General features: G+C 34.3%; 1 protein-coding gene across 1 annotated transcript in view; it reads right to left on the bottom strand.

Moving 5' to 3' along the window:
- The window catches only part of LOC128218036 (uncharacterized), a 93,887-nt gene extending 80,805 nt beyond the window's left edge, over positions 1-13,082 (bottom strand). The window contains exon 1 of the mRNA XM_052925549.1: positions 12,932-13,082. Within this exon, the coding sequence (XP_052781509.1) occupies positions 12,932-13,062 (131 nt within the window). The 5' untranslated portion in view covers positions 13,063-13,082. The remainder of the gene's footprint in view (positions 1-12,931) is intronic.
- Positions 13,083-14,734: the final 1,652 nt, after the last annotated feature.

The following is a 14,734-nucleotide window of genomic DNA, read 5'->3' as shown; positions in this document are numbered from 1 at the left end:
AAGTCAGTTCATCTCGAATTGGAAAAATACGCAAAAACTGCAGAAGATGCATGTGTCATACGCGATATGATACATCAGTTCGGAAAATGCAATTTGTGTACACAACGATAGCAATATTATGTAAGTTTTTGACAAATTTCTTTTTTTATTGCAAGTGTATCATCTGGTGTCTAGTTCCTTTAACACACAACAGAAAAATGACCCGGTGTTAAGTGTTCATATTCACAAGTATACTCAAAATATATAACGCATGAATGTGAAGTCATTTGAATACAAACTTTTTTGAATGAAACATTGTATGTATACACACATAAAATTACACTAACATAACAAATCCCTTCTAATTTTGCCTTGACTATACAGGCATGGGTTCCTTCCCCATTAAAACAAGACTATCTGTTTATACTTTAACTGTATTTTTCCTGCAATTTCGGTATCAAAGAGGAAAATAGTTATAATATTAGTGTTTTCAGATGTATTACCGGGAAATACATGTTGGTGTCAAAACATGAGCGAGTCCCTATAAGCTCTTGAAAGGAATAAGCAGTTCACTTGTTTTGCACTAAGGGTTGTTCTTTGAATATGATAAACATACAAAGCCTTAGCCGGAACTTAATAATTCAATATGGCATCGTAATTCCCTGATATCTCATATCTTCCTTGTGTCTAATTAATGTAGAAATGCTTCAGTTTCACATAGGCATGAACATGATATCCTATACTGATAAGATATACTATCGCCTTATACATATGTGTTCAGTTATTGGTCTTAGGTCATATGTCCTTTGCCATTTAGTGCTGGAAAAAATACAAACAGTGGGTCATGCTGATTTTAGATACATTGCACTAAATGTTAATACCTTGCACACGCATTGTATTATGAACAAGCGATACAAAAACAGTATGTTCTAATAAATTGTTGACATTAAATAAAGAAGAAGATATAACCTTTTCGCTCTAACCGCTCGACTTGTACTTGGCAAATTAGAACCCTGGGCCGAATATACCTACAGGGGCCGAATATACCTACAGGGGTCGAATATACCTACAGGGGCCGAATATACCTACAGGGGCCGAATATTCCTACAGGGGCCGAATATACCTACAGGGGTCGAATATACCTACAGGGGCCGAATATACACCTACAGGGGTCGAATATACCTACAGGGGCCGAATATACCTACAGGGGTCGAATATATCTACAGGGGCCGAATATACCTACAGGGGCAATTTTTGCCCGTTTTGGTTGTTATAGTAATGCGTTTACATGGCGACTGAGGAAATCTAATATTTTTGATAAAATGTCTATAGTCTGTATTGAAAAGTACATAAGACATAATGCTAAAGCTTATATTGCTGGCACATGATATCAATACTGTATTTTAAACCACTTTTATTACCTTAGCGATATTACTTTTCCGTAATTTGAGGAAATAATAAAGAAAGCCGTGTCTCTCGAAAAGAGAAAAAAGTCATATTGTCAGAAAACATTCAAACTGCACGTATTTATGTTTGTTTTGTTCGCAGTCTTAAAACAAATTAAAATCTAAAATGGGTTTAAAATGATAATTTCCAAAGTATCAGCTGGAATTGGAGACCGATAACTTTTGATTAAATGTGTCTGAAAGGTTAGCACTCAATTTTGATAGCACATGAATCTCCATTGAAAACTTAAAAACAAAATACAAATAAATTATATAAATATAAACATGTTATTATATATACTTCAGACATTAATGGAAACAGTCAGCCAAGAAATTTCAGAAAACGATTGATTTAATAAATACAGTTGTATTCATATTAATTTTCTTTTGTATGTCAACTATATACAGGTACTATATATGACAATAAAAACCTTTCTTAACTTCTAAACTTGAGCTAAATTAACCTAGAGTGAAAATTTACCCCGTGTGTATTTATGTTTGTAAGCACATATTTAGGTGTACCTTTTGGAACCTTAGGGTAAATTTTCCCACTGGGGGATCTGTCCCCTGAGGCTTATAACTTTCTCCTCATACTCGAAACAATAGATAATTTATATTACATAATTTGGCTTTAACGCAGCGTCATAAATTTTTGAAAGAAATAAAAATGATCGAACTAATAAATATAATATATATTGAAACAAACGATGATATTGCTAACTCTCAAAAAATGAACACATTAATATAAATTTATAATTAGTTACAAGATTTTAAATTAAGAAGTAGTAGTCAAAACTCATTAGAAAACGTAAAAAGTTATAAAAAGAAGAAATTAAAAACAGTGTTGTAGATGATCGAACGTCTGAAATATTTATTGAATTTCAATGCTTTGCACTTATTTTGTGTAAACTTTTAAATTATAGGAATGAAAACTGTGTTTGCCCATTGAGGTGGACATAAGGTATCATGGCACCGGTGCTTAAAAAGGGGAAATCTTAACGATGTTTACAATTATGGACAATGTAACCATTACAAGTATGTTTTCTAAATTCTTTTCTATATTGCTGGATACACGATTGCGGAAATGGCCTGATTATGTTAGCCTTCTCACAGATTGTCAATGTTGTTTTAGAGGCAAACGAATTACTGCAGACGGTATGTTCGTATTGTCATCTATTATAAATAAGGTTGTGCATAACCATAAACGAACGTTTTATTGTGCCTTTAATGATTTCAGCAAGGCATTCGATGTTGTATTTAGAAATGGTCTATGGTATAAATTATGACAATAAGGTGCGTTAAAACGTGTGCTTATGCTTACAACAATTTATGAAAAAGTGAAGTCATGTATACGTACGTGTAAAATCGCATTATAGTAATTAATTTGACAGTATTACGGTGTCAAGCTCTTTCACCATTGTTATTTCAGTTTAAAAAAATGTTAGTATTAACATTTTCACTATTGAAGACCTTATTTGTATATGTTTTGTTTGCTGACGATGCAGGTCTATTTATGCACCAGTGAATTGTAACCATGCCCCCCCCCCCTCCTAGGTCCGGGGGTATACCGGGGAAATGGGCCGTGTTTTTACCTTTCAGGTGGCCCCGCAGTGCCGGGTGAATGCGGTGGTTTTGTCTTTACGCCAAATATAGCGGGGAATGGGCCTTAACTAGAGTCCCTTGGGTGCGGGGGCATTTGGCGGGGGTTTCACGAGCAGTTCTGGCTGGACCGAAAGCCAAAGTCCCCGCTATTCCCCGACCGGGGGGGGGGGGCGTGGTTACAATTGACTGGTGCATTACAGACACCTTGATAAGATGGACTTCAACATTTACTAAGAATAACAAAACCTGCATGGTGTTACTTAGGTTAGGTCTGTAAGTATTATACCTAACATAACAATGTGTCCCTTCTTTGTGTATATAAAGTCGATCGGTCCGTTTATCATTACATTTTAATAAAAATCCAGTTTTATAACATCAGAGGTCATAACGTATTTATAGCAAATCCGGACTTGTCCAAAAATAGTACACGTCATAAAACTGTTGAGTGCGGCTTTGCTTGCTTTGTTCAATAAAACACATCAAAAGGGCTTTTAAAATATGGATTGGTAATATAAGTTTCTGATATAATATAAGAAATATAACACATCACTTCGGGCCATAAGGAAATATCCTTCTATGCCTCGGTCAATAGATACCTTCGGTAGCTGACTGGCCGGTCTTATACTGCCATATCAGTAGACAAAAGCTTCGTTATGTTTTTTAAAAATAGAAATGGAATAGAAAATGATTTAGCTCTATGATGGTTATAAGTTGGCCGTTTCTAACAAATTTATCTATCTATTTGTATCTTTATCACACAATTATTCTTGTAAACGCAGGGGCAGGTTGCGTTGTTTAGATAAAACTATTTGACCACGCACCCCCCCCCCCCCTCCCATTAAAAAAAATCCAAGGCCTATAAATAATAACGGGGGAACTGTAATTAATTATTACCTTATACAAATTATCTTTGTTAAAATACTATAATATACAAAAAATCTTTGTTTCTTCATTTGTAACAGTTCCCCGATCATTATAGATAAGCCTGGGGATTTTTTAAACAAATGGGGTCGAGGGGCGGGGTCAAAGGGACGTGTCAACTCAACGCTACTTGCCCCTGCATGCAAACGCCAAAAAAGGTTTTCGGAGCAGACACTGCGTGCTTCGTTCTCGTTGCATATACTTTTTTGATGTTATGCTTTTAGATATACGTGATAAAATACACTTTTTGATGCTATGATACATTTAATTATGGTTCTGAAGTATGAGGTTTCAATAAAGCCGGGCATTCCATAAAGCCCAGGATGTCGAGAGAGTACAACTACAATTCTTGAAACAAATTACATGTGTAAGAAAGCAATCATGCAAATCTGCAGTATGTGGAAAAATGGCAAGATTCCTATTTAATTTGTTCAGGAATCATATAATTCTTACTGGTTTAAGAACAAACGATCCTGTGTCTCTTATGTATAAGGTGTTTAATATGAAGTATGTTGATGGTAAACATATAGGAAACACGGACAGTTTATTTGATACAGTTGTTGAATTAGAAAGTTTGAATTGCACATTTATTTTCATGTAAAATGTAACAAACTTACCGATATAACTTATTGTTAGATGTGTATATGATAGTTACCAACAACAATAGTATACACATGTCAGAAATTCAGAAAACTACAGTGCTATGTAATTTCAATCAAGATTAAGCGACTGAAGATATTTAATTTGTATCACTAGCAATCAGTTAAGGATAAAACTTACTAAATTAAGATGTTCGGCACACATTTTTTAGATTAAAGAAGGAATATATAATAATTGCGAAGATAGAAAATGTGTTAAATGTCATATGAATGTCATAGAAAATGAATATCACATTTGTTAATGTGTCCCCATTATTGGGACATAGTGTATATTGAGGTATTTTATGGACTGGCCTATATGCAATGTATCAGCTATTGAATAATATTGCTACAGATAGATGAAATGCCTAACATCACGTATTTGTCTTTTCGGTAAAATGTTGCAAAAATTATTTCATACTTATTTCATATCTGTTTTTCACTGAATTTATAAGGTCATTAAATGCCATCTAGTTTGTTCTTTGCGTATTGCCAATGTTCTTAATGAATATACTAATACAACTTTCACTTGACTTATAAAGTTTATTAATGAACAATGATAGTAACTTGCCATAATGGGACCAGCTATCGAAGCAACAATGCCTTTACCGAGGTGATAAGTTAACGAAGAAGGGAGTTGACCAGTCTCGTCTATAGAAACATAATCTATATGGTAACACATCTCTAGTTAAAAATGCTAAGCGATGATGTTGTTGCGGGGCCAGTCTAAACCAAGCGGCATGTTTTGAACAGGTGAATTTTGGAAAAATATCAATAAAATGCAAGAACTAAACAAAACAGCTAATCCACTAGTTATTTTCACAAAAGTTCGGAAGCGATTGCCTTTTATTAAAGATTGGTCAAGTTTGCCGTAACAAATGTAAAATACGATATTCACTAGAAGTAGTTGAGACGACCAATGCCTTGAAGTTTCTTCAGAAGGTGATATGTTGGGCGTCGATTGACGTGTTAAACATATCCGTATAATTTTCGTATAAGATAACTAATTAACACCAATGGTTCTAGTGATTAATATTACAGCGTATCACTACATGCAGATGTTATATTTCGGATACATATACGTTTGTTAGTGTTTAAATACCATGTTTTCTAACTTTAATGCAATTTCCAACAGGAAATGATCTTCAATAACCTTGCAAAATATCATGATTTACATACATATTCTACCGGGAAGTGGTTCATGAACCATGTAAGGAAACCTAATTATATAACAAATCCTATTTAAGAGGCATGCAGCTCTAGCCATCATCACTATCGTCACTGAAACCAATAGCTATGTGTCATAGAATAATAAAGGCGATGTGCTAGTTATTCGTTAAATTAACACAGGGAATGTATATATCATACATACAGAGGGCTATCAAATATCCACAGAAGATCCTCAGAAATAAACACATGTTTTGATCATCTCATATGAAATATTAACCAAGAGAATTTATTTCGGCTCATTGATTTTGCAACTGGGCGTCTGAGCCATGATATTATCTAGAAAGTATAATTATGGCTTATATGAAATAAATTGTCTGTAATTATGTGGTTCAGTTAGAAGAAATATATTGTATTAAGGCTACCTTTCACATATATATATATACATACTTACACACGGTTTGCTTCCTGTAAACGGGATTTTTGGCACCATAAAACAAGAGTATTCATTCATCTACACAGTTTACTTAATTTTTTTTAGACATAATGAAACTAGAGTAAACGTACTTCTACACTGTTTACTTCATGTAAACGGGAATTTCTGTGACCGAATGAAGCAAGAGTATACAAACTACTACACTGTTTACTTCATGTAAACGGGAATTTCTGTGACCGAATGAAGCAAGAGTATACAAACTACTACACTGTTTACTTCATGTAAACGGGAATTTCTGTGACCGAATGAAGCAAGAGTATACAAACTACTACACTGTTTACTTCATGTAAACGGGAATTTCTGTGACCGAATGAAGCAAGAGTATACAAACTACTACACTGTTTACTTCATGTAAACGGGAATTTCTGTGACCGAATGAAGCAAGAGTATACAAACTACTACACTGTTGAATTTCTGTTGGGAATTTCTGTGACCGAATGAAGCAAGAGTATACAAACTACGACACTGTTTAATTTCTGTTGGGAATTTCTGTGACCGAATGAAGCAAGAGTATACAAACTACGACACTGTTTACTTTCTGTTAACGGGAATTTCTGTGACAGTAATCAAAACTAGTGTCCATATGCTTTTGTCCAATATGTTCTCTTTATTGTTCTGCTGAGTATGGTTTACGGCCGGATCATCACTGGCCCCAATTTATCGAACAATATGAAGTACCTTATAACAGAATCAACTTAAGCACACTGGTTTTGTGTTGGTTTAAGGTGTGCATAGGCATATGCAAATTTAAATATTGGAACAATCATTTTATATCGAAACTATTAAGTAGCAGAAGATTTAACCAAATGTTTCGATCAAGTTTATCATTTAATAGATATATGGAAAATGAATTGATAGCAGAGATAAGTTTTAAGCTAAATTTTATCGGGTTTTGTCCTTTTTCCATGTACCTTTTAATATAAATGAAAAATATTTTTTCATGATTGCAACTTATTATCTACAGACGTGTTTAACTCTTAAACATTGTCATAATCGCTACATCACACATAATATTATAAAAATAATCGAAACTGTGCCAAACACTCACAATAGACGCCCCTGCTGCTACCAATATGACCGCCTGTTATACAAAGATACTTTTAATATTATTCAAATAAAATTTTAGGAAAACCTGCAATGAAATAGAACATATCCTTCCAGCCTTAGAATTGACATTATATGTACTAGTCCGAAATCCAACTTTGCATACGATATTGAGATAGCAATGGAAAAGTATGTACAGTACACTTAGAGAGACTCGACACAAGATGAAACCATTGCAAGAAATAAGTGGGCCATGGTGGCCCTAAAACGCTGACCTAAGCAAAGGGCCACAACTCTGTAATAAAGCATTAATAAAAATGTTGCAATTTAAACATATCTGATGACGATGCCTTGTGTTATATTTGTAAATGGTCATGCAATGGTAGTTTCAGAGATTTTTTTTTAAAGCAAAACAGTAAGACGGCCATTTTGTTGTTGTTGTTGTTGTTGTTGATCAATCTCAATGCCTTGTTGTATTTTTGTAGAGGGTCATGCAATGAAGCTTCCTGTAAAGTTTCAGTGAATTTGACCTGGTAATTTCAGGGGAGATATTTTTTAAAGCAAAACATGAAGTTGGCCAGATTGTTGTTGTTGTTGATCAATCGCGACCCCTTGTTGCATTTTTGTAGAAGGTTATCCACGAAAGCTTCCTGTAAAGTTTCATTGAATTTGTACTGGTAGTTTTAGAAGAGTTGTTTTTTAAAGCAAAACAGGAAGTTGGCCATTTTGTAGTTGTTGTTGTTGTTGTTGTTGTTGTTGATCAATCGTGAGCCCTTGTTGTATTTTTGTAGAGGGTCACCCAAGGAAGCTTCCTGTAAAGTTTCATTAAATTTGGAGTGGTAGTTTCAGAGAAGATGTGTTTTCAAAGCAAAACAGGAAGTCAGCCATTTTGTTGTTGATGATGTTGTTGTTGTTAATCAATCGTGAGCCCTTGTTGTATTGTTGTAGAGGGACACCCAAGGAAACTTCCTATGAAGTTTCATTGAATTTGGCCAGGTAGTTTCAGAGGAGATGTTTTAAGCAATTGTTGACGGACGGACTGACTGACGGATGGACGACGGACAAAGACCGATCACAGTAGCTCAATTTGAGCACTTCGTGCTCTGGTGAGCTAAAAATGTCAAATACTTACATTAAATTGATATCGTTGTGTACAACGCATTGCATCATACTAAGTGATGTATCAGATCTCATATTAACAATTCTTGGCTTGTTTTGAGGAAATACTGTATTTGCCGATCTTGTGTCTAGTCCCTTTAATGGAACATGTCTGCAAACGAATATAAATTGTTGCAATATTTCAATTTGAATATGCCTAATGCACATAAGATAGATGAATCCTTTGATATGCGAACATGTAAAAAAATCAGTTCATATTTTTTTTTGTAAAGGTATCAACGAAACATTATGTTTGTGAAAGCACAGTCATTTATTCCGCAAGTATCTAAATGTATGTTGATACGTACTTTAAAATGATTTAATCATTGAACAAAAATGTTCACTAAGCTTACTAAAATGTATCAGAATAAATAATATAATAATAAAAAATAAGATCTCACTATTTTTTGGATGTTCATTTTAATCATTCAAAAACAGGGGAAACGGAAATATGATATTTACGCTATTGAGTTCGAGCTTCGTTTGTGTTCTTGCTTCCTGTATTTCTGCGTCCGACCCAACAATCAATTAAGAATATGAAGTATATAAGATCAGGCTGGACAACAAGCTATATCCACGGTTTGCCTCGAGGGTTTCCTTGTATATGTCTGTTACGATTTAAGTCTTATTTTCATGCTATTGCAATAAAACAAAAGCATGTCAAAGAAAAAAATATATACAAGTATTGTATTGTACAAATCATTTTTAATCTTGCTAATAAAACTTGATATTTAGATAACCATTGACTATGAACTATCAACTATGTTTTTACTACTTGTTTGCGCATGGGTGTATTGCCCCAAGTATTTGAAATAGACTCTAAAATCTCGTTCGTTGATATGTGGTTTTGTTATTGCAACAACGATGAACTGTATATGAACAAGTTATTAATAAGTATTCTGTTCTTCTGTTGATACACATGCGAAGACGATCTTGTTTATGGTTCAATTATGTATGCGTGAATTATATTTTCAAATTATTTACCTAAGCCTTCTTGGCAATGCGACCTAAGTCATATGCATTTCTGTCTTAAACAACCAGACAGTTTTATAACATCGCCGTTGAATAATTCATTTCTTGGACACAGAAAGGATTTGTATCTTATTCCAATTTGTTCACTGCTGTGTTTATTACTATGTTTATTCCATGTACATAAAAGGGCGTATGAAATTTGTCGTTAATCGTATAGTTAAACGACAATAAGTCGTATAAAAGTATGTGATATAAATTAGAAAATGTATATAACAATTACGTATAGCTTACACACCTCGTTGATATTGCATTTGAGGAAAGTTAAATGCAAAAATAAAACTACCGGTGTGAAAAGATAACAGGGAACGCATTTGTATTTAATTCATACCACGTCTGAAAGTGTTTCTTTATTTTTGTCTACACATTTTTAACTCTCATATCGGAACGGGAAAAAGTTGAACGGGAATAATCGTTCTATAACTACTTTGCGTATATATTACAACGATATTCAACTAAATCGCACGCTTTTTATTAAACATTGTCCTGGACAACATGTTATAAAACAGTCACGTCACTAGCGTATCTTTTGAGCATAAGTATACGTTCGTGTTATTTAACGCGCTTGTGTATTATGTCAATAGCTCGGGTTGTGGATGTCGCAAAAATACTCCTTCTTCGCATACAGAAATATAATGGAACGGGATAAAACATGGCGGCATTGAATGCCATGCTAGACTATTGTAATATGTGGGAATTAGAAGTTAATCCTAGTAAAACTAAAGTTATTGTTTTTTGTAAGTCTAAAAGAACATTACTGAAAGAACAGGAGTTCTACTATGATGGCGCTAAAGTAGATATTGTTGATGAGTTTGTGTTATGTTTAGCTACAATGGTAAATTTATTCAAACTAAAAAACTTTTGGTAGATCAAGCTCGTAAAGCAATGTTTGCACTTATAAAGAAATCTCGTAAACTTAGCTTACTCTTTACAATTGTATTTGTTCGATTCAATGATTGTACCAATATTATTATATGGTTCAGAGGTATGGGCTATGGAGGATCTTAAGATATTAGACCAATTTCAGTATTGTAAACTCATTTTAAATTTAAAACAGTGTACCCCTAATTGTATGATTTATGGTGAACTTGGTTTAAAACCAATTTCTATACAAGCTAAAACTAGGCTTTTGACCTTTTGGAGTAAAATAGTAAATTCTGCTGATGTGAGCAGCAGCAACATTAGTCACTTATTGTATAATACTGCATATTCTTTGCACAATGATGTTACCTCTGACTTTAAGTCCCCATGGCTTTCCTTTATTATTAAGAATACTTTAAATGATTTAGGATTAAGTATGTACTTTGATTTACAACAGGTTAATAGTGTTATTGTTTTTAAAAATATGGTTAAAACAGATTATCTGACCAATTTATTCGAAATTGGTATAGTATTGTTTCAAATTCACCAAAATGTCAAATGTATAAAGTATACAAAAAAGATTTTGGGTTTTAAAGCTATTATGATATACTACCCAAGAATCTTTCATTGTATTTGCTTAAATTTAGAATTATGAATCACAAATTTCCTATTGAAGTAGGGCGTGGTCAAAATGTTGAGAGATTTCGTAGAACATGTCATTTGTGTAGTAGTAATAGTTTAGGTGATGAATTTCATTACTTGTTAGAATGTCAACATTTTTCAGACGATAGAAAGAAAAATATTAAATTGTACTTTTGTCGTAACTCTAATTGTATTAAGTTAGATCAATTAATGAACAGTAAAAACAAAAAAAAGAACTAATTAAACTGGCTATATTTTGTAAATCCCTTTTATATAATGTCAAATAGTCTTTCTCCTTTAAAAACAATACGACTTATTTGTCTTAGTATTTCCTATTATAGGAAACTGTATGTAATATATGTCCACTTTGTTTATATATATATATATGTTTAATTAATTGTTTGTTAAAGCGTTATTGTTCTGATCACATGGTTGTAATAACATATGATCTAAATAAATCTTGAAATCTTGAAATCTTGGACGATACGAGTTGTACACTCGTAACAACTCGGTCATCTTCGGCATACTTCGGGATTGGCGAGTAGTGAACTACTTTCCAATACGAACTACAAGTCAATGGTAAGTGCTTTCCTCTATGTTGTCTCTTAGTAATAGTTAGATCACGTATAGTGTATTCTAAATGTTTAAAAACGGGCGACCTGAGCTAAGCGAACGAGCCCTTGTTTAGCATTAAGATCTTACTTCAGGTCATCTTACTGACTTAGAAATACAACCTCATCGGCTTAACACAAAATCTGACACAGAGTGTTAGTCGAAACTGTGGCAGAAGAATGACTTTAAACATCCACGAAAGTCTAAATTTTAATTTATGTAATTAAAATTGTAGGTTGTATTCTAAAGAAAGTTGCTTTGCTTTTGCGATGGTGTCTTTTCATGAATTAAGAACACTGTAGAAAATCATTTACTGTCCTTGGATTATTTCTTTGTTTGCATGGGGTTTCATTGGGTGTTTTAAAGCGGCGAGGGACGGCACAACTTAATTTCAGTCGAAACAAGTAGTAAACGGCACATGAATGTTATACTGATTGATTCGTACACAATAATTATCAGGTTGTTCTTTAATTATTAATGGATTACAATTGTATCCCAAGCAATTTGCTTTAATGTTTCATGTCTCCAATATACAACCCTACACCAGTCAACGGGATGCCGGAATCTCTGCAACTCATATTGAATTAACTTTGGAGTTGTTTGATTCGCTCTTATACAATGTTAATTAATTAAATTTTCAGAATTGAAGAATTACTGCGGTGTTTTTTAATAGAATGAAAAGCAATTATAAAAATATGCAATCATTATAAACAACTCTGAGTGAGAACACACTTAAATAACGCATGTCTTAAAACACGGACTAGGGTAAAAGAAATTAAAGGAAAAGAAATACTGGTTGTTTTGATAAGTGTTTGATATATTTTGTAAATAGCTAATTTGTAATGTTGCCGATGCAAATGAAACTATGTTGCGCGCCAAATGTTGTTAACATTTCAGTAATTTAGTTTGGTTTTGCAATCGAACTGCGTCCAGTGTATTTCTCTGCAAGTGTATTTAATATGAGGGTTAAACTAATCAATTATTGATATTGGAAGTAAATTTTCTCCACTTTTCTACGCCGCTTATTCGCATTCTATTATTAGCACTCACCAATATCTCATGATTAATAATTTAAAACCGTATATTATGTTCAGAGTATTCTAATTAAGGTTATGAATCGAGAATAACTTTTCTTGTAAAATTCTCGTTAACACTAGACTAACCTACATTGTAAATATACGCATATACTATTTTGGGTCGCAATAATATGGGTAGATACTACACTTGATATCATTGCATAAAACTGTGTCGACTGTGAGAGCAGAAAATCACAGTCAAATACTGACATATCTTTCGCTAACACACTGGCAGGTTAAAATACAATGACCGAGGGTTACCTTATTCGTTTGTTTTCCTCTTCCTTCATGTCCTTGGCTCTCAACATGACCTCCCTGATTTTAGCAACCTCTTCCGGTGACAGGTGGCTCAGGTCCGGTTCCGGTGCCTCCATTGGTGAGGGTATCCGCATGCTTCCCAGCGAGGAGCGCCTTCCAGCCCGCGACCCGTACGAATATAGGGATTGCCAGTCCGAAGCTTGGCTCTCCGATTCACTCGGAATGCTCCCTTCGTTACCCATAACTCTCGAGAACTCCTTTGGCCGAATACTTAGTAACGCGAAGTTTGGAGGTAAATTTAAAAATAGACAATAGAAGTAAATGCTAAGGCACTGACAGCGGTATGCATCCAGAATCCGCGCCAAAATCGTGTATACTGATAAGATTAAGCATGGCGTCAACATGTAAATTCTACCAAATACATCAGCATGCATAGACATTAATTTTCCAAAAGTCTCCGTGGCTTAAGCATTCATAACGAAGACATGAGACAAGGAAATGAGACGGGGATGGGGACATGAACGTAGCATAATAGACTCATTAGTGGAAACATATAGATCAATCTCATAATTGTACAGACTCTTAATTTACATCAATAAAGTCGATACTGAACCATTACGTCCTATTTTGCCCCATGGACAAGTAATCTAAACCATCTCCTGGACAGTCACCTAAACCTTCTCCTGAACAAAAGCTTCCAACTTTGTTTAGCTACCATATACTAATAGAACACCCATTGTGTCATAACATAGCACAATACTCCAGTTGATCAGCCAATTTCTCCATTAACACCGCTACCAGGTTACCGATTTCATCTCGATGTACCATCCGATCGCATTCAGAACCCCTTAAAATCCTTTATCATATTTTTGCTGAATCCTAAATCCTCCATTTCTTAGAAACGAAAGGGAAATCCAATACTCTGTAACACCGTAAAGAAAAACATTAAAATCACACAGGAATATTCATATCCAAATACGACCAAAACATTTCTCTCTCAGCGAAAGCCACACTGCTTGAAAGCCAGAGCACCGACATCGATTTTCCTCCGACATTGGAACTGCTTAGCATGCGAGTGCTATCTCTTAAATCGATCGCCTATAAGGGTTGTGTGCGCGCTTCCAGAACTTGGAACGCTGGCAGAGGAAGCGCTTACAGCTAGGAAAGGTGGACATTGTCAAGTAATTGCAGGTAAAATGCCATCAATCTAGACGTGTCCTAATTAAGAAGAGTAGACAGGACACATTGCTGACTTGTAGATAGTTTTCAGCGACCTCTTGCTTCTAGAAACTAGAGACAGGCCATTTATTTAAAATAAAGGCTACTTTGCAAAGACCGAAATATGTTAAAAAAACAAAATTTCAGAATTAAACGTTGCAAGACAAAAGCTTCTGTTCTAAAACCAATTGCCAAGTTTATATCCAAAGTATTGATTAAGAAGCTGTATTGATAGTCAAGGTGACCCTGTAATGATTGTAATTTTTAGCGCTGGTAAAGCTATACCATTGATCTAATAAAACCAAGCCCGTGGAGTCTCTCAGGCCATCCCATCCATCGTTCCTCAAATTGCAAAGATGAAAAACAAAACCGGCCGTTAATGGAAAATCTTTTCTGAAATCAATACAGTCAGAGGGACTGAGTCTAGCTGACGTCGCAAAAAAATGCTTGCGAAATATTGGGTGGTATTGGACAAACAACAAACCTCTGTTTATTTTCAAAATGAGCATTCCCACCAATCTTTGTAAATATTGTTTTCAAGTGCTCAACTAACTTCATTGACCGGTTTTGTCAAAATGGCATAACAAT

This window comes from Mya arenaria, chromosome 14, assembly GCF_026914265.1.
Source record: "Mya arenaria isolate MELC-2E11 chromosome 14, ASM2691426v1".
Classification (NCBI taxonomy): Eukaryota; Metazoa; Mollusca; class Bivalvia; order Myida; family Myidae; genus Mya; species Mya arenaria.
This window is presented reverse-complemented; position numbering and strand designations above follow the sequence as displayed.